Raw genomic sequence first — 21,529 nt, 5'->3', positions numbered from 1 at the left:
TGTGTGTGTGTGTGTGTGCACGCGTGTGCGTGTGCGTGTGTACTACGTGCACGGGGGTACACACGCACACACGCACGTGCACACACACACACACACACACACACACACACACACACACACACACACACACAACCCTCCTTACTGGAGCCATGTAGTTAAGAAATTAAATAAAATAGCCATTTCCATTATCTTAAGACTTAATCATATGTGAGAAGACAATGGAAAGATCCAAAATCATGAGCCATCATGCTTCGTGAAAGTGGTTGTGACTAGGCATGTTGTGTAGCAAGTCCCTTGTTCGAACCCTAGCACCCTAGGTTAGGAAAAAACTCACAAAAAAGGTTTCATGTCATTAGTGCTAACAAATTAGAGGCATCAACCCTAAACGTAGTACAATTATGGTTTGTTGTTCACACCATGTTTTTCATCATACATACATGCATGTTGTGGGAAAAATTATTAAATTTGTAATATATACATACATACATACATACATACATATATATATACATATATATATATATATATATACATATATATATATATATATATATATAGAGAGAGAGAGAGAGAGAGAGAGAGAGAGAGAGAGAGAGAGAGAGAGAGAGAGAGAGAGAGAGAGAGAGAGAGAGGACATTACATTTCCTTGCATACTTTTTATGCAAATTCTCTTGTCCCCACAACAAAGTACTTTGTCCATGTTGTGGAATCAAAGCCTCGTACATTGGGATTGATGTTTCATTTTATTTAAGTGTGGCATGTGAGAGTATGTGGATGCATATTCAAAGGAGAACTAGGTAGTTGGGTAGTAACATGCCTGGACAAATGTGACTTAAATGAGCCTTCTCAATTCGTGGAAGCAAAGGAAAGTGTATGGGGAAAGAATCCCATTATGCTCACGATGGTTTGCTTGACATATTCCAATAATTACTTATGATTTGAAGTAATAGAGAAGCAAAAAGGCAAATATCTTAAAGTAGCATGCAATGCCTTTTTGTCTAAAATCTTATATGTTGGGTTTATTGGACTAAGGCAACAAAAAACTCTTTAAAGAGACTCTTCTTTTTTTGCTACAAACTTTACATACGAGAGTGACTTGAAAACCTTACATATCAAAGCGACTCTTGAACCTCACATATTGAATGACTTCAAAACTAAAGTCTTTTGTTGTAAAAGGGAGGCCTAAGCAATTGTTCTCATTTTTGGCTGAGGGAGTGTTGGTGAACTTAGGTGGAGAATATTATGTTGAGTGTGTTTTCTTGCTACCATTTTGTATCTTCTTTCATCACACACACACACACACACACTCGCTCGCTCTCTTTCTCACTCTTTGGCTAGCTCATCAAACCTTGATTCATGCCCACCTGGGTTCGAATCCTGGTTTGCGTTGGATAATCCTTTGAAGGGTTCCTGGCATAGTTGCTACGACGTTAAAACAATCTTCTTATTCTTCTTCTCACTCCTCTTTCCTCTCTCTCTCCTCTCTCTCTCTCTCTCTCTCTCTCTCTCTTCCTTCCTCCTCTGTTTGAAGCATATAGTTTTGTGGTTAGGAGGGGAAGGCCCAAAGTGGGGTGAACGTGAGAGTTTTATAGAACAGAATTAAGGAAGCCGGCAGTATAAGCGAGGACGTGTTCAGACGACGTGCGTGCAAATAGGGGCCGGCTTCTCCGCCAACAACTACCACCAAAAGTAAAAACCACGACGCAGAAATCAAAGTTAATAATAAAAAAGTTAGAAAATCGAGCTTTGGTACCGAAGCTCGGGGCTCAGCGCTGTAGCAGAGGCCCGGGCCCCGTGGGTTAGAAGAACGTGCAGGTAATTAGTACTTAACCTAGCTGCTAATCGGATCACCGAGCCTGAGGCTTGCCTGCTGTCCCGGCCGGCCGGCCGACCGACCGAATCGGAGCATAGTTATTAAGGATCTTATCGTAGATTAATTGCTTAATTACCTGCCTTAAACCCTAAGCGTGAGCTTGGACTCGGATTACAGAAGACCCGTGACTCTTTCTTCGGCGACTTCTAGATTCGTGAGCGCCAAACCGCGCATCAGAGCCGTATCAACCTTGTTCCCTTCACCAGGTCGTATGCTTTTGCGGGCGATATATTATTTTATCCTCTCACAAAGCAACAGCATCAACAGTTCAAAACAAACTGCTTTTGGGCGATGCAAACGAGCGATCTCCAGCAGGGAAACCCATGATTTTGGTCAGTCTTCTGATTGATTAAGTGCCGCCCTAAGCGCAAAAAAGGCGCTCAATTTCAGCAGATAGAAGTCTGTTTTTTGAAAAAAAAAAGGCGCTCGATTGCAGTAGATACAGGCCAGCGTTGAGCATTCTGGCAGCGGTCTTCTGAGCTGATCAACAGATCTGCACTAGCCCAAAAGCGCGTGAAGTGCAGTTTTGCATTGGGTTCTCAGCTGAGGAGGGTCACAAAATCCACTACACAGAGTGCCTGACTGCTAAGGCTCAACTCTGCAATAGAAGGGTGTGCCCTTTGATCCATAGTTGGATCGCAGTTTGTGCAGGATCAGGGTCCATTTGTCTGAGACAGGTCAAAATTGGGTTTGACTCTTTGCCACTAGATCCTGCAGTATAGCAACGATCATTTATCATTGTGGTATGAATTGCCCTTTCGTAACTCAATCTAACTGAAAAACTGTCTTTTTGTTGTTTTCATTTCAAAGCTCAGACAATGCTGTTTTGCTCATTTTTTAATTGGGGCATTCAATCTGTTAATTGGCATATTAAAGTTCCACAAGCGTAAGCTTTCACCTAATTTACAATCACATGTGTATAAATAAAATAAAGAAATAAATGACAAATAAATAAATTTAGTTTCTATATCTATATCGATATCAATGTCTATACAAAGGCTTAGATCCGAGAGACATCCAAAGATATGCAGCAGGGAAAAAGTCCGAGGACCGCGTGAATTGGATCTAAGGTAAACACTGCTAGATAGATGGTTGGATAGACATATGAAGAGGTAGGTGTACTAAGATGGACACACGAGTATGCCTGAGCTGAGGGAGGGAGGGAAGGAGGGAGACAGAGGTGCTGCCATTTTTGCTTAGCCTTGAGGAATGGAATTAAATGTTACTTCTTTTAACCTTCTTATGAAGTTCTGTTTCTTTCTGATATGGTGGATGTCATCTTGTACATGCAGGCATTTTGATTCCAGGCTGGCCTTTCAGTTAAACGAGTCAGGATGGGTCTGTTTCCAGGTGATATAATAAAAAGAGCGAAGTGTGTGAAGTCTGTATAGTGCTCTTATTGATGTAATATACCAACAGCAACAAGGATTCAACTCTGTTTTCCCCTGATATCAGCAGTATTGAGGAGAGACACACTGTCCTGAATTTCATTTGGCAGCAAGATATATCTTGGTCTCCTGGGTTTTCACAAACAATTGTGCTCAACAGCGTGAACGATAAATTTTTAGAAACAAAGGATCTCTGGGAATTTTTTGGGTCCAGGGTTGGTTGTTCTGGCTTTGCGAGCTAGTTTGTCCATTGGCAAACCACAGATGTTAACTTTCTGTCAGGGCCAAACAAAGTAACAATGAAATGGGTGGCACGGTTTAAAGACAAAGTTGGCTTCCCACAGGCACAATCTACATCTTCAACTGGTGGGGACCAATTCAATAATCCTGTCAATGGGTCTTCTTTCAAGTCAAGGTAAACCCTTTTCTGCTAAAAGATTGTGCCGATTATTTTTCTCATCTTAAGAAAATTCGATCAAATGCCCTGCAATGTGTTGTCTGAGACATCTTCTGAAAATGTTCGGTTTCTGTTTGCAGAAATGACCATGAATCAGAATTGGACTTCAAAAGGTTCTGGGAGGAATTTCGGTCCTCTGTTTCTGACAAGGTACTATTAATCTTGGTAGTGCTAAGAAATGCTAGGACTGTGCGTTGAGACTTAAACAATGCCATTGCTTTGTAGAACCAAAGGTCAGTCTAAAGGATTGAGGCTTTCTGGTTGTGAGGGCAGTCTCTGTTGTTGCCAGCTCCAGGCATGTGTGTACATGTCATAATTGTGTGAACTGGTTTTTGTCCCATGTCTGAATGTGTTCGGACTTTGGAACAACAACAGCAGTCTGGTTAGGGTATCTGTTTTACAGGAGGCAGAATATGGGCCAACACTCCCAGACACTGCCAGTTTTTGTGCTGCATGCACAAGCTAGCCAGGCTGAACTGTCTCAGCCAGGTTGTTCTCAGATTTACTCATAAAATGCCTATTGCTGTGAGTTACGAGGGCCAGTGGTTATAAGCCGTTTCAAACGAATCCTTGTTTTTTACCCTAAAGGATGCAAGGGTGGCAAAGGCTATTCCTGCAAGTCTAGGAGAGTGGTTGCCTAGGGCAGATGAGCACTCAAAGGGGCAACAGAAGATTTAGGCAAAGTTGAGAAGCTGCTACGAAAGTTGTTTCCATCCCGACCCTCTGCTCACATTGGCACTATTAGGCCTTTCTCCTTTGGAAAGCAAGGCAAATTCGTCATCATATCTGGGAAATTTTTATTTCTGTGAGGCTCACAAAGCAAACATTTATAAACAACTTTGTAACAACGATGTGAAAGCACCCTTTATAGGGGCGGGATGGCTGCCAATACTAGCCGACTGCAGCAAGGAGCTTGCTGACTCGTATGTGGACAAATAAATACGCATGCTGCGTTTTCTTCCGGGAGCAGAGGCTTCCTCAAGGGTGCTGCGTTTTCTTCATCTGACACTTGGGACTGCTGGTGGGCAAAACCATGGGCCTTGTTGGCCCCCTTGGGGTAGCCTAAGGCCTATCCCATGCCCAATGCAAGGGATTGAATCCCTCTTTTGGGGTAGCCCTAAGGGCTGGCCCCCTTCTACATGCAACCTACATGCTTCCTATATAGATGCTTGGTGTCCGGCTGAAAACCCAACACTCACAACACTTGACATAATTCTCGAGGGAGACTCACAGTACGGACTGGCACTGCTTCATGTGCAGGACAATGTACGCTTGACCAAGACCATGTACGGGACTTGTACACCTGACCTTGGATGCTTAGAGTGGAACCCTGGTGACTCGTCCTGGATTGGGGCTCACATGGGACCAATTTCCACTCAAGGTCCTGCACCTTCTATTCAGATATGTCCACGTGGCATCCAAGTACAGGATGCATGTGACACGTGGAAAGGTAGCTCGATGGCGATGGAGCATGTCCTGGATCTGAAGTTGATGAGGGGATCGTGGCCGACATCGAGAGGGCCAGGGATATGTTAGGCATGCTGGAATGTGGAGGCCCGGTATGAGGTAACTCCTCTCAGGCAAGGTGGGTCCGGAGAGAAATGAAATGATATATTAACGTCTCTAAAAGGCCATAATGGCCTATGAGACCAAAACTGAGACCAAAACTGAGAGTACATCTGAAGTTGGTGTCTCATCAAAGAGAACAACTAAATGAGACTAAAAAGTACAATAAACTGATTATCTTACAGTTATAAAAACAGAATTGTAAGACTCCGAGATGATACTGAGTAGAAAATACTGGAAAATGTATATCAGGTAGATCCATGTATGTTGATTAGTTGAAGTGTTGCCCTCTCCTTAGATCAAGTATCTCCGCCATGGGCTGTCTAGAATGGAGAGGTCGTAGAAGCGAGGTAGGCGCCTTCGATGCCGAGCAATAATGGCTCTAATGTGGCGATGGTGAGGATGCCGTGGTCGGGATCCTGGTGGGCGTGGCGCCGACGAGCGCGACATAAGATGATTGCTCTATCAGTGGTGACTCCCTGGGAGCGTGGTTGGTGCCCTGATGGCCCAATGGAGAAGGTATCAGGAGGTGTGTGGGCTGGGTTGGTGGTGCTGGTGCCGAAGAAATCTGTCAGGGTCTTTTGTCTAGGTACATCATGGCTCGGTCTCCTGTCTACCAAGAGTGTCTCTGTGTCTCCTGAGCTCAAGTAGGAATCCCAGGCATCTCTGATCCTCAAACTCCATGACCCTGCGTAACGGCCCAAAACCCTCTCAGAAGAGGTGGTGATATCTCCCTCGGATCTCATAATAGACTGTACATCGGCAAATGTAGTGCTCCTCTGTCTCTGCCTCCTGGTAGCATAGCTGACAAATGCGGTCATCCAAGATGTGATGCACATATCGCCCTGTCTCAATCCGCAGCTGGTGTGATGAGGTCCGGATCTGTCCAATGGCACAACGTATCACATGTGATAGGTGTACATCCATGTACGCCGGGCGGGTGATAAAATCATCTGGTGAGAGGTGTAGAAAATGGCTCTTGTAATGAGCCATTTTCGTGCCTAAGGGCTCAATGGGGCTAGTCCATGTCCTCTCTGTGTCCACTCTAATGATATCCATCCTGCTCACGCGGTTTTGCTCTGAGCGGGTGAGATCCAAAAATGGACAATCCAGACTTTACTGAAAGGGTGGTACCTCTATCTGCAAACCATGTACGTCAAACCATGATCTCATTTGAGCGTACCAACAATGAGTATGTCCATCCTCTGCCAACTGTATGTAGGTCAATGCCAATCGGGAGTACCTCTGCTGAGGGAGCTCCCATAGCCACTGTAAAAAGGTAACTGCCTGGAATAGGGCCTCGGTTACTACTGGTGCGGCACCCAGCTCAGCCCGAACAATCTCATGTGGTACTGATGATTTTCTCTGAATCATGCGGGCAATCATCATAATCAATGGTCTCTCCATTTGCCTCCATCCCTCATCCGTCCCTCTCTGAGATCTGTGATGTATGCTGGCCCCCCAAATTGGAGCTCCGTAGAGGAGGGTCGGTGTGACAAGCGTATCAAATAGCCACAATTTGGTGCGTGGCTCCTGAAACTGTATGTGTGCACACTGCCTCTCAAGTGCCCCCAAGGTTGCATGCCCTCGAGCTAATCTAGCTGCTGCCTCCTTCAGGGAGAAACGCGGTCCTGTGAAAGTAACTCCCAAGTAGACATATGACCTAACGTACTCAACCGGCTCCTCTCGGAATGTGAACTGAGGCTCTGATCTCGTCACCCATGCCTGTGTGGTGTTAAACACCATAACCTTGGTTTTCCCAAGGTTCACTGTCAGATCTCTATCCGCACAGAAAGCTTGTAATGCATCGAGGTGTCTCTGTAATCCCTCCGGAGAGTCTGAGATTAGAACAATATCATCAGCATATAACAAGATGGGTATCAACACCCCTGCCAAGCATGCCCCTGGGCCTCCCAATCTGTCTACATAATCAGAGACCGCATCAATGTACAATCCAAAGAGGGTGGGTGATAGCGGGCATCCCTGCTTCACCCCTATCGTGCTGGTCACCATATCGGATAGTCTGCCTGGAGCTCGAACTCTGCCTGTCACATACAAAGCATATATCCCCCACTGCATATCCTCGGGTAATCTGTGCATAAGCCTAGGACATGGTACGGTATCGAAGGCCTTGCGGAAGTCCACAAAGCAGCAGTATACCCTTCTCCTCTGTGCCTTGCCCTCTTCAATAAGTGCCCGAAACGCATATGAGGCGGATGCATGTAGTACACTTGCCAATCCTCTCGTGATCTCGTCCAGAGGGCTATGCGGGTCTAAAGCAAACAAGCCATCAGATACTGCATCTCGGTAAACCCCAACTGTCTCACTTGTAAACTGATACCGTGGGTATCTAGGTAGATGATGGCTGGCCCATCTCTCGGGGATCTACCTACTAGTGTGAAACTCAGGTATGCATGATTGGTTGCTATGCCAATGGGCCGACTGGAAATCGTGAAACCCGGCACATCAAGTATCAGTGAAGGAGATCCCATCAAGTAGTTCACTGTGCTCACTCCCCCAATGTGTGAGAGCATCTGATCCTTGCCATCTCGATAAGCCATTGTATATGACCAACCCATGTGCACTCCCTAGTGTGAGAAAATGCCTGCCATAATCTGTAATCTCCCCCTCATCCTGTGCTGATCTCTGCAACCCTACATCCTCTGCTGTGATCTCCCGGTACATAGCCTCTTGAGTATCATACAGCTCTGTCTGCTCTGTGCCTTTACGTGCATTAAAGTCTCCCAATAGTAATATGTCTCCCATGCTGGCAAACCTCATGATATCATCATATAGTGGTGTATAGGGCGACTCTCATGATGGTGCAAACCTAGAGTGGGCTGGGGGAAAGTAGCATACCGCCACATATATAGCTTGCGGAGGCCCCCTCTGCATATTCGGACCCACATGTACCTCGCATCTGCATCTCTATTGTCACATGCACTCTGCACTCAGTGCATGGTGACAAGATGGCTCATCATCAGAAGTGCATCAGTTGTACAGTTTTAGAACCCAATAGGATGATATTTGTCGTACGCCGTGACCCCATTGTACATCCTCAGTCCAGGATAAGTCAGGCACGAGCTACGTAGGTCATTCCTCAGCCTTAGTGGGTCAGTCAGTCAGTCAAGTCCCTTAACCCACTTGGAGAGAATCATTCATGCATGTAGAGTCGGTAGAAGCCTTAGGGTTTGCATCAGAAAGCACTCTGCATCTTGCATAATATGCATACATATGCCTGTGCATCATTTAGAACATCCCCAAAGCCTTAGGGAATTTAGTGGGATTTATCTGGTATTTTTTCCATATTTATTAGTATTTATTTATCATTATTTGCATTATTGGGCATTTATAAATATTAACTTTATTAAATGACCAACCTCCAGTTACTATAAATAGGCTTGCCTAGAGCCTCTTTTGCTCATTCAGTCTTCATTGTGCTAAGAGCTCTCCTCTCTCTTGCTTTCAGCCCAAGACTAATCCAACCCTAGAGCCCATAAGCTTGCTTCTCCAGCCCTTGAGAAACCCTAGCTTCATTCAGCCCTAGGTGCTTGCATTCAGCCCTGAATTCAGCACTCAGTTCAGGCCTAGATTCAGCATACCCTTCACCTTCAGTTCAACGCCAGTTTGCAGCCTGTATACACCTGCGTTTTCTGATCCAGCAGCAGCAGTGCTGCGTTTCTGTCCCAGCCGTACAGCAGCAGCTCCTGCAGTCCCAGATTCACATGCGTTTCAGTCCACAGCAGATTCCAGCCCTGAAGCAACAGTCTACAGCAGTTTCCAGCCCTGAAACTGTTGTTTGCATCAGTGTTCAGCCTTCTGTGCATCATCCACACATTCAGCAGTCATCTGGTGAAGGTAACACAGCATTCATATGTGTTTTCAGCATTCTAACAGTGTGTAGAACAGTCCACCTTCTTCTTCTTTGAGCCTCAGGTGTGCAGCCCTTCCTCATGCCCTTGGGAAGAGTGCATAGGCTCGAGATCAAGTCATTGAGGTATTTCTACAGCAGTGTACAGATCAGCCGCTCTCCGATCCTCCGAGATCTTGCGTTTGGCTTATCTACAGTCCAAAGTCATTCTCTCTAAAGTAATAAAGCAAATACTATCTCGTTATCGGGATAGGGGGCCCTTCAGTGGGTAATTCAGGACCCAATCTGGTGTACAGTTCTCATTCATCTCTCTCTCATCTCTTTAAAGTTTGAAGTAAATGAAATGGATTGCTAAACTCACGAAACTCAGGATACAGAAGACGGTGTGAGCATATTGTGTGACAGGATCAACCAATACAAAGACTTCCGCTGCATATCACATTGGTATCAGATTCAGATAGTCCACACACACCGTATCCTAGCGTGGGGGCATCCTCGGATGGTTAGATTGCGTTCCGGCACGACCACCGACTTCAGCATCATGTCTACAGGAGAGAGTACTCATCAGCCGGAAGACGTCTCCCCCGAAGGAGACCTCGTTCTTCTGCCTACAGCAGACACCATAGCTCTTCTTAGAGCTCAGAACCAGCTACTCATGGAGCGTCTCCAACTCTTGGAGGCAGCAGCAGCACGTCCTTCTACACCTCCAGCAGCACCCGACTACATCTCCCTCTTCTTTCAGATGGAACAACAAAGGAGAGAGGACGAGGCCTGAAGGAGAAGAGAAAAAGAAGAAAGACGGGACTATGAGGAAGCCCAACGCAGGATCGACGAAGACCGGCGTCAGGCTGAACTCGCCGCTCGGGAACACCAACGTGAGCTTGATCGAGAACGTATGTTACTCAAACACCAACGGGAAAAGGAGGCCATACACTTGAGGTATCAGCAGCTCTCCTCAGTCTCCCCAGTCATAGGTGTCACCAGCCAGCATCCCGCAGCAGCATCAACCACCATCATTCGCAGTCAACCGAATTTCAGCAAGTATGATAATAAGTGTGATCATTCTTCAGTTAATCAATTTATTCATCAGTTTAATGCTCATTTTCCATTAGCTAAGATCACAGACCCACAAGACAAAGTCCACTTAGCGGCTCCCCATCTCACTGGTGAGGCAGTCACTTGGTGGCAGCATTGGTCTAGTATTCATACAGACCAGGCCACAGGTGTCACAGCCTTTGACTGGGACATCTTTGTCCATGACCTGAAGACCAGATTTCTCCCGCCCCAGTACATGACCGGTCTGAAAGACGAGTTCTATGGACTCAGACAGAACGGTTCCCCAGTGCTTCAGTTTTCCGGTAAGGTTATTACTTTAGCACAGCAGTTAGGGTTATCGGAGCAGGCCAAGTGGAGCAATTCATTCGTGGATTGGACTCCAACATTCGGTTCACAGTTCGTAACTTTGAACCAAGCACATATGACCGGGCTCTGACTCTCGCTCAGAATGAAGAAATGAAGCTTAACGGGGGCAAGCCCAAGCAGGCATCTCAGTCCAGTACCAAACCCCAGCAGCAGCAGCAATCAGCTGCACAGACAGGGAAAGGTAACGCATCTTCCAAAGATGCTAAGAAGGACAACAGTAATAGCTCCAGTTCAGGGGGAAGAAGGATAAAGAACCTAAGAAAACCCCTGATGAAAAGGCTAAAGCAGGCATTACTGGAGGTTATCTTCCTCCAGAGGAGCAAAGGAAGTACCAGTCAGAAAATAGATGTTTTTTCTGTCATATTATAGGGCATGGTAAGAAGGATTGCCACAAATGGCAAGCGGCACAAGCTGCCAAAGCCCCTTCTGCCACAGTTGCCACAGCCTCCCCAGCTCCTCCAGCCCCGCCTACTACCTCAAATGCAGTTCAACTTTTACCTTCCATGCATCCTATGCCATCCGTGGTATTTGATGCTAAGCAAGAGAGTGAGAATGATGCTGCTCAGAAGAGCCTTATCCGAGCTTATGGCTCTGCCGAGGGCCGATAGTTTGTAGTCCTTTTCGATATGGGCAGTTCTGAAGACACCATCTCTCCCCAGTTGGCTAATAAATTGAACTGCACATTAGTCCCATATCATCTGGATGTGGACGGGTTTACACCTGGTCTTCGCACCCACATTTCCCAGAAGGCACAGCAGTTTGCCTTTGAAGTTCAGAAGGCCTCATTTCAACGAGATTTCATCGTCTCACCTTTGTTGGGGTGTGACATGATCTTAGGAATTCAGTGGTTCCGTCAGTATGAGCCTATTCCCAATTGGGGGCAGGACACTTTTACTATTTGTAAAGGTTTTCCTGAGCCTGTCATGATTCGTGGGGATAGAAGCATTCTTGGCATCCCATTGATTTCACATCTCCAGGCCAGACGAGCTATCCGCAAGGGAGCAGAAGGAGCACTCCTTTATGTTCGTGCTCAAACAGCCCCTCCCTCATTAGTAGCATCCATTACATCTTCAGTCCCTCAGTTAGCAGACCTCCTATCCAGACACCAGGACATTATGCTTAGGGACGATCTCCCACCCAGTCTCCCACCCTCTCGCCTTGAGGACCATCACATTGATTTGGTCCCTGGATCAGATCCTCCTAGCAGGTTTCCCTATCGTCTTTCCAAGACTTTAGAGGGCGAGTTGGAAAAGCAGTTATCTGAGCTTCTCCGAGCCGGATTCATTCGGCCTTCTTCCTCACCATTTGCTGCACCTATCCTATTTGTCCAAAAGAAGGACAAGTCTGCACGCCTTTGTGTAGACTACAGGGCATTAAACAAACTCACTATCAAGAATAAGTTTCCTACCCAGGATAGAGTACATTTTGGAGCGTTTAGACGGTGCTAAATTTTTCACTAAGATCGACCTCAAGAGTGGTTACCATTAGGTCCGCATTTTTGAAGCTGACATTCCAAAAACAGCTTTCAGGACAGAGCGTGGTCACTACGAGTTCGTAGTCATGCCTTTTGGGCTTACAAATGCACCTGCAACGTTCAATAAGATGATGTCTAGGATTTTCGCAGTCCACATTGGGAAGTGTGTTTTCATATTCCTTGATGACATACTAGTCTTCTCAGCCACTGCGGAGCAGCATGAGAAAGATGTGGAGAAAGTCTTGCAACTTTTGCGAGATAATCAGCTCTACATAAATGCCAAAAAGTCTATCTTTGGTGTTAAGGAAGTTCAGTATTTGGGCTACATCATCGGTTCCGATGGGATTAGACTGGACCCATCAAAGGTTCAGGAGATCTTAGATTGGGACATTCCTAAGACCGCCCAAGAAATCCGTTCATTCGTAGGTCTTTGTCAGGTCTATAGCACACATGTCCATCAGTTTTCCAACCTTGCAGCACCTCTTACCGACTTGCTCAAGGGGGTGAAGACTCGCAAGCAGAAAGTCTCAGTTACAGGTAAGGCACTTATGCATTCCGTGCACTCCAGAAAGCTGCCTCAGAAGCACCTGTATCATGGGACGAACCTTTCGAGGTCATCACCGATGCCAGTAATGTAGCCATAGGTGCAGTCCTCCAGCAGGACAATAGACCCGTGGCATATTACAGCAGAAAGTTGGATGTCGTCGAAAAGAATTATTCGGTATATAACAAAGAGCTTTTGGGTGTGATCACAGCGCTTAAACATTGGAAGCCTTTTCTTTATGGACAGGCTTTCACAATGAAAACAGACCACCAAGCACTTAAGTGGCTTCAGACTATGCCAAGTGCCCAGTGGAGTGATAGGCCAGGTGGAGTCAAATCTTCCAACAGTTTGGAGGTATGATTGAATACATCCCTGGTAAGCACAACCCAGTAGCAGATGCTCTCAGTCGAAAGTCCAGCATCCAGGCAGTCCAAGAAGTTACCATTCTCGAAATCACGGGGAAGGACTTGGATAGTATGAAAGACCAATATGTCGACTCCCTTGAGTTTGGTACTCAACCCAGTTTGGCCCTCAATTTTGAGCCTGGCCATCATTCAGTTCACAGACAGGCATGTAAGTTTAGACGAGATATCCACTTCAAGGAAGGGGATTGGGTCTATTTGCGTATCATGAAGCAGAGATTGAAACAAGTGGGCAAACGTTGTCCCAAGCTTTCATTCCGTAGTTTTGGCCCTTTTCCAATAGTTAAGAAGATAAGTGATGTCTCAATGAAGTTAAAGTTGCCTGCCAGTTGGACAATGCATGATGTTTTCCATGTTTCTTGGCTAAAACCATATGTTGGTCCAGAAGTGTTTGATGTTTCAGATGAACAGCAGCCAGACGTGGTAGACGAGGCAGAAGTGATTGAGCCTGAGCAGATCCTTCTTCATCGATGGAAGCATGGTTCCGGTCGACGGATTCGTCAGTTCTATACGAAATTCCGAGATCGAGGCACCCACGAAGCCGTATGGCTCGACGAGGAGTTCTTCCAGGAGTTCCCCCAGTTATTGGCGGACTACTTGGAAGCCATGAACCTGCCGCCAAGCTAATCAGGAGGGAATGTCACATGCACTCTGCACTCAGTGCATGGTGACAAGATGGCTCATCATCAAAAGTGCATCAGTTGTACAGTTTTAGAACCCAATAGGATGATATTTGTCGTACGCCGTGACCCCATTGTACATCCTCAGTCCAGGATAAGTCAGGCACGAGCTACGTAGGTCATTCCTCAGCCTTAGTGGGTCAGTCAGTCAGTCAAGTCTCTTAACCCACTTGGAGAGAATCATTCATGCATGTAGAGTCAGTAGAAGCCTTAGGGTTTGCATCAGAAAGCACTCTGCATCTTGCATAATATGCATACATATGCCTGTGCATCATTTAGAACATCCCCAAAGCCTTAGGGAATTTACTGGGATTTATCTGGTATTTTTCCCATATTTATTAGTATTTATTTATCATTATTTGCATTATTGGGCATTTATAAAATAGGCTTGCCTAGAGCCTCTTTTGCTCATTCAGTCTTCATTGTGCTAAGAGCTCTCCTCTCTCTTGCTTTCAGCCCAAGACTAATCCAACCCTAGAGCCCATAAGCTTGCTTCTCCAGCCCTTGAGAAACCCTAGCTTCATTCAGCCCTAGGTGCTTGCATTCAGCCCTGAATTCAGCACTCAGTTCAGGCCTAGATTCAGCATACCCTTCACCTTCAGTTCAACGCCAGTTTGCAGCCTGTATACACCTGCGTTTTCTGATCCAGCAGCAGCAGTGCTGCGTTTCTGACCCAGCCGTACAGCAGCAGCTCCTGCAGTCCCAGATTCACATGCGTTTCAGTCCACAGCATCCTCCACAGCTCAGCATTTCTGTCCACAGCAGATTCCAGCCCTGAAGCAACAGTCTACAGCAGTTTCCAGCCCTGAAACTGTTGTTTGCATCAGTGTTCAGCCTTCTGTGCATCATCCACACATTCAGCAGTCATCTGGTGAAGGTAACACAGCATTCATATGTGTTTTCAGCATTCTAACAGTGTGTAGAACAGTCCACCTTCTTCTTCTTTGAGCCTCAGGTGTGCAGCCCTTCCTCATGCCCTTGGGAAGAGTGCATAGGCTCGAGATCAAGTCATTGAGGTGTTTCTACAGCAGTGTACAGATCAGCCGCTCTCCGATCCTCCGAGATCTTGCGTTTGGCTTATCTACAGTCCAAAGTCATTCTCTCTAAAGTAATAAAGCAAATACTATCTCGTTATCGGGATAGGGGGCCCTTCAGTGGGTAATTCGGGACCCAATCTGGTGTACAGTTCTCATCTCTCTCTCTCTCATCTCTTTAAAGTTTGAAGTAAATGAAATGGATTGCTAAACTCACGAAACTCAGGATACAGAAGACGGTGTGAGCATATTGTGTGACAGGATCAACCAATACAAAGACTTCCGCTGCATATCACATCTATGAACCACATGTATTTTGTCACGAAGCTCCTCCCTGGAAAGTATTGCCACTCCTCCAGATCCTCTGGTACCTCCCACTGTGCGTGGCTGAGGGCGGAAAACTGATTCCCATCTATAACCCCACACGTCAGGAAGCCTCTTGTTTGTGCACTGATGGGTCTCCGTATACATAGCAATATCACTGTGTCTCAAAGTATCCTCAAAGTATCCTGCATCTGTTCTAAGGGCTCCGTTGCAATTCCACACCGTGAATCGCAAGGTCTCATAGGCCGTGCACCGTCAAGCGGGCCTCCTCTCCGTAACGATGATTCTGCCATCTCTGTATACCGCCCACTTCCCCTCTTTCCTTGCCTCAAGCACACGTGGCATGTGTTCCTTCTGGTGTGCTATCTATGCCGGTGTAAGGTCCTCATCCAAATAAATCTTTTCCCCCTTAAGGGCCATCCTTTTGGAGAGGAAGGCCTTCTTCTTCTCCAAGTCACCAAACTTGATGATCAATATCTTTGCCCTGGTTTCATCTCTGCCTACTCGCCATGCTCCGGTAATGGGTACATCAGTGGCTCCAATTTTTGTTGCAAGAGCTTTTGCATCCTCTTGGGGATTTCCCTTATCTTCCCACCTAACTACGCGTACATGTAAGGCACGTGCCCGTCTCTTGGCTTCCTCTTCCAATGTAGCATTCATCACCTCTACTTTATTGACTGGTGTATCCTTTTGCTTTTTTACTACTTCAATCCATGGGTTGACTTGCTCAATTTGTTTCTTTGTGGCACTGGCAATTTCAGCCCATGAATGCATCTCCTTCTCACCTGCAGCCACTTTTGCCTTACAGGATTCCAAAGTGTTTTGCATTTCTGTGATGTCTTTTTCGCGGCCAGCCATACAGGTCTTCAAAGTGCCTTCGTACGATGCAACTGTTGTGCCAATCTCCCGGAGCATGTCGTCTTTCCATTTCTGCATCTCTTTTTTCATTTCCGTGTGCATCAAGGCTTGGGCTAATTCCATCTCAACCCGTACTTGGGCTTGCATTTCTCCCTTCAATTGGACATATATCTTTCCTTCAGTGTTTCGTGTATCACTTTCCTTTGGGCATGCATCTGCTCGGTCCATTCCTTTTCAAGCTCCTGTCGCATGGTGTTCATCTCTGTCCTTATGTGAAGCTGTATCTCCTCATAGAGGGCCTCATCTCGTCGGGCCATCTTCGCAAGCCTTCGTGAGCCAGGGGACATGATCCCTTCCCTCAGTCTTCTGCAGTAGGTATTTGGTGCCTTCGTGGGGGTGTGAAAGGTTGTCTCACCATCTTGTTCTCCCTCCGAGGGTTGAGACATGTTTTCCACTAGTTGCTGCCTTGGGGGCCTGAGCAACGGTGGGTGGGAAACAGCCGGCAGCTGCCTGCGCACAAGTCACAGCAGAGAGGCGGGCTACAAAGGTGTGCATAGAGCAGAGGCGCACAGGTCAGAGCAAAGAGGCGGGCAGAGGTGCGCAGGTTGGTGCGCACAGAGTTGAGCAGAGAGGCGGGCTAAAGAGGTGCGCATAGAGCAGAGACGCAGCAGGTCATCTCAGCAGAGAGGCGGGCAGAGAGAGAGCCATTCGACGTTCTTAGCATGAATGCAGTCTTTGTTGCGGAGCTGAGCAGGCCTTGACTTCAAGAAGCGTGCTTACATGCACTGGTCCATTGCTCTGTCCTCAAACAAACACCCTTGCCTTGCTTGATCTCCGAGGTTGCCTTCACACAAAAGACCCGAAGGGCCTATGAGACCATGAAGAGAGAGTTTTGTTTTGGCAAGGAGAGAGAGAGAGAGAGAGAGAGAGAGAGATTACGTTAAACAAGTTGTGTTTGTCTACAGGAGAAAGAAGAAGCGTTGGAGATGGCAATTGATGTCTTTTGCAGGCTTGCAAGGCGAACAGGGAATTTCATCCACCTTGTAAATACGTAAGTTTCTAACAGTTGAAGTGTTTTGGTTGTTATGAAGTTTGCCTGCATTTAACATGGTGTTCTTGTGTACAAAATTCAAATGATTTTTTTTATCAGTTCGATTGTGATTGAGGAGGTTGCAAAGCTGCGTTGGAATTACGTAGTGCAGTTCATAGAAAGAAAGCATGAAGCAATATATGTTTTTGTGAACAAAATGAGGATGTAGTAGTTGTTTTTTCAGACTAGTTCTGGTCTTGGGGATTGGTCACCTGGCAGTACTTGCTTACCTGGCAGTGCCTGCTTACCTGCGTGCCTGCTGTCCTGTCCGCATGTTGTTACTTTTCCCTGCAAGGACATTCATATTTTATATGGAGATTGTTGTTGCTTTTTGCTCGGCAGGTTTCTAATGCTTTGGTCATACCTTCTACTTTCAGGCTTAGGTTACAGTTCTGCTCCTCTTTCCTTTTCATGTGGAGCTGGCTAGCTGCTTGCTTGATCAAACAGCAGTTGCTTGTGTTTCATGAGAAAGTATGGGGCTGCTCTCTATCTCCCCTTCCTGTTATTGGCTGTCACTGCCTACCTACTATTTTGCTTTCTCCCTTTTGTCCCGTTTATGGCTTCCTGGATCTACAGTATGTTTGAACTATGGATAGGATTTAGTAGCAAAGGTTTCCATTCCAAAAGATCAGAATCCAGATGAGACTTAACAGCTTTTCTAGCCAGAGGCAGATGAACCAACTTAAAAGGCCGAGTCTTTACAACAATTCATTCTGTGGTGGCATTTTGGACAGGAATTAGCACAACTGTCTATTAACTAAGAAAAGGGTAATAGACACTTCTGCTATAATGGTATCTACAGTTGGGCATACTTGTCCTGGTTTGTCGGTGTTCCACCATGTTTGGCGGACAATGCTGGTGGCTTGTCATATTGGATCACTATGATACTAATGGAAGCAAAAACCTTTGCACTAACTCTGGAGGAAGGCCATCCTTTGCTTCTTGAAAGAGCTTGCCTTAACCTGCACCCTCCCTTCAATGACCATACTTACTGTTTATGTGGGGGAAGTCCAATGGCCCTTGATGTTTTTTGTGCATCTCACCGGCCAAGTATGTTTGGAAGTGAAAATTCCTTTTATAGTACTTAGGACAAGCGGATTGCCAAGCTGGACTAGTGATTGGCATGCCTTGATGGGTCTAACCTGGTCATGACAAATCCGGTGATAGCTCACCCAACTCCATGAGCCAGGCAAAGGATCTTAAGTTGAGGAAGAAGGTGTTTTGATAGAGCAGTCATTGCTAGACTGCATGACAATTCCTCAGGCAATCTCCATGTGTCTTAATGTTGTAGCCACAATGATGGTGAGCCTGAGCATCAGCCGAAAATTTCCGTGGAAAGCGACCACGGGCTACTTAGCAGAGGAAGAGAAACCTTCAGAGGGCTGTGGCTGAACTAAAAGGGCCAGGAAGCAATTACCACCATGATTCCAGCTGCCTAACAACTCCAAAGATCACCCTGATTATTCCGCACCCCCTTCTAACACCACACAGCTCAACTAGATCAACATCAGCAGTAAAGTAAGATCCACCGCACACACTAGATGGCACAGGGTCAAATGGTACTTCCTGTCAGTTTGGGGTGAATGGTGACCAAGCCAAGTCAACGCTTAGTTCCTAGGTGGCCCTCCTATTGGCACTGTGCTAGACCCAGCCTGCTTCAGACAGAAACATATTGTATCCTAATAAAATTTTGTGTGCATGCAGTCTTTTATTGGTTGAGTCCATGGATGCAGCAACATGTTACGGAAGAACTTCTCCTTTTTGTATCTAGCTTTTATGAACGAGAGTAGTGAACAAAATAAGCTAACTAGATTCTATCTCTGTGAGACTTCAGGTTGTTCATTGTCTTGCCCTTTGCAATAGAGGCATTTTCTATAACTGTTTGGATCCTGTAGTGCCATAAAGACCTTTAGCTTGAATTAGAGATCCATGCACAAATCTAGCTGGCAATTTATCACACCTCAAAGGTATAATAGAAAACTTTGCAGATTGTGTCTTTGTGTCTCCTGTCAGTATATTACTTGGGCTTTTTTTTTTTTTTTTTGGGGGTTGGGCAGACTGGTTGATGCACGAGTATTTTCATTCGTGGTGGCTAAAGCTTTGGTCACAGAAGTTGAGAAGCTGAAGAAGTTCAGCACAAGTGGATTCCAAGATGTTCAGCAGGTCCTACAGTTTTTTATGGAGTCCCCAAAGGTACTATAAAAGTCAGCATTCTTGTAGGTTTATGCTTGTGGGTATCTCTTGGATTGCATGTAAGAGGCAGTTGAAGCTAGTAATTAACCACAACAGTAACATGTTTGATTGTGCAGGACGAGATGAGTATTGGTGCAAATATGCTGTATGCCCTTGAATGTCTTGTTTCCCCTGTAAGTGTTTCTCTCATGCTCTCCAAAATACTGACTTGTGTTGATAGTACATTCGTTATTTTGGCAATATTACTAGCAATGCAAAAGAATTTGTGCATGCGTGTGTGCATGGGGGTGAGGAAGAAAGAAAGATATATTAACGTCTACAAGAGGCCAAAGTGGCTTATTCAGAAGTACCAATACATCCAAAACTAAGTACCCATACATCCAAAACTCAAGGAAACTAAATGTCCCGAGTAGAAAATGAAAAGCATAAACTGAAAAACAACTAGCTATAATATGTGGCCAAAGAGGAACTAGTGGCCTGATACAACTGCCAAAAAAAGACATATCTGATAAAAGTGTGCAACTGGAAAAATGGTAGGCTATGGGAAGCAGCTCATCCCATAATGTCTCGCATAGGTCGATCCAGCATAGACGGGCTGAAGCGCCGAGGTCGTGCCAATATCGCCTGTATCCTCTGATGATGTCTCGGCTGGGGCCGCGGCCCAGCGAGTCGTGGACGCCGTGCTCTACATAGCTCTCCTGCTCTGTCGAGGGTGACTCCTCGAGGTGGCTGTGGGAGCCCAGTCGACTCGTGGTCAACGGTGCGCGGGGTGGCTGCTGCTCTGAAGAAGTCGATAAGGGTGCGCTGGCCTGTGTCTCGGACATGTCCCCCCTGTCTAGGATGTGGTCTCGGTGTTTGCACAGCTCGAGGAGAAAAAGCCCAATGCAACGCTGGTCTAAGTAGTCCATCACTCTGGTCAATGGCCCAAATCCATCTTGGAAGAGGCAATGAAAGCGCCTCCGGATCTCGTAGCACACTGGGCACCGACATATGTAGGGCTCCTCAGTCTCTGGCTCTAGCTGACAGAGCTGGCAAATCCGATCCTAGGGGCAAGGGAGATGGCTCCATATCGACCGGTCGCTATCCTCAGCTGATGTGAAGATGTGCGGATCTGGCCAATGGCACTCTGACTCCATGAGAGAGGTGAATGTCCATGTACCTTGGGCGGACAACAAAACCATCAGGGGATAATTGGAGAAGATGCTCTCGGTAGAAAGCCGTCTTCGTCCCTATTGGTTCGGCCGGTGTGATCCATGTGCGTGCTATGTGTATCTGAATGGTATCCATCCTAACGATCTTGTTGAGCTCACTCCGGCTCAACTCCAGGAAGGGGGAGTCCAGGCTGTACTGTAAAGGTAGAAGGCGGTCCATATGCATACCATACCAGCACTCCGTGTCGCCTTGTGATGCGAGCTGTCTGGACGACTCTAGTGCGAGTCTAGAGTATCTGTGCTTGGAGAGGCTCCATAGCCTATGTATGAAAGTGACCGTTTGGAAGAGGGCCTCGGCTACGATCAATGGGGCTCCCATCTCTGCCCGGACTATCTCATGTGGTACTGATGATTTACTCTTGATCATGCGGGAGATCATCATCACTAGTGGTCTCTCCATTTGCTCCCACCCATCATAAAACTCCCCTCCACTTGAGACTGGCTACTCTGTTGTAGATCCACTGCTCCGCCTGTGATAGAGACTTGGCCCCCAGATGGGAGCGCCGTACAAAAGTGTTGGTGTAACCAACGTGTCAAATAACCAGAGCTTCGTTCAAGGCTCATGAAATTGGATGTGTGCACACTGGCTCTCCAGGGCTTTGAGTGTAGCATATCCTCTAGTCAATCTGTCCTCTGCCGCCCTCCTCATGGTAAAGCGCGGTCCAGCAAAAGTGACCCCCAAGTAGACATATCTTCTGACTCTCTGTATTCTCTCCTCACCATAGGTGAACTCAGGCAACCGGTCGACCCACTGTTGAGAGGTGTTAAACACCATTACCTTGGTCTCCCCAAGGTTCACTGTAAGGTCCCTATCCTGGCAAAAGGTCCGTAATGCATCCAGGTGTCTCTGCAGCCCCTCTGGTGTATCTGAGATAAGTACAATGTTGTCGGCATAGAGCAACAAAGGGATCAACACTCCTCCCAAGCTAGCTCCAGGTCGTCCTAGTCTGTCAATGTAGTCGGAGATCTTATCAATGTATAGCCCGAAGAGTGTGGGTGATAGCGGGCAACCCTGCTTCACCCCAATAATGTTGGTGATCTCCTCTGACATCCCTCCCGGAGCCCAGACCTGGCCTGTGACTGACTCATACAATGCTAAGACTCCCCATCTCATCTTAGCGG

At 46.5% G+C, this 21,529-nt stretch overlaps 1 protein-coding gene across 1 annotated transcript in view; it reads left to right on the top strand.

Moving 5' to 3' along the window:
* The first annotated feature begins 1,889 nt into the window (after positions 1-1,889).
* The window catches only part of SPI (BEACH-DOMAIN HOMOLOG A1), a 65,895-nt gene continuing 46,255 nt past the window's right edge, over positions 1,890-21,529 (top strand). The window contains exons 1-6 of the mRNA XM_086820698.1: positions 1,890-2,616; positions 3,166-3,676; positions 3,799-3,868; positions 16,879-16,964; positions 19,061-19,196; positions 19,313-19,369. Of these exons, the coding sequence (XP_086676824.1) occupies positions 3,561-3,676; positions 3,799-3,868; positions 16,879-16,964; positions 19,061-19,196; positions 19,313-19,369 (465 nt within the window). The 5' untranslated portion in view covers positions 1,890-2,616; positions 3,166-3,560. The remainder of the gene's footprint in view (positions 2,617-3,165; positions 3,677-3,798; positions 3,869-16,878; positions 16,965-19,060; positions 19,197-19,312; positions 19,370-21,529) is intronic.

The sequence above is a fragment of the Cibotium barometz genome, chromosome 26, assembly GCF_041138505.1.
Source record: "Cibotium barometz isolate CiBa-2024 chromosome 26, ASM4113850v1, whole genome shotgun sequence".
In the NCBI taxonomy this organism is placed as follows: domain Eukaryota; kingdom Viridiplantae; phylum Streptophyta; class Polypodiopsida; order Cyatheales; family Cibotiaceae; genus Cibotium; species Cibotium barometz.
The sequence above is the reverse complement of the archived record's forward strand: the minus strand, read 5'-3'. Positions and strand labels throughout refer to the sequence as shown.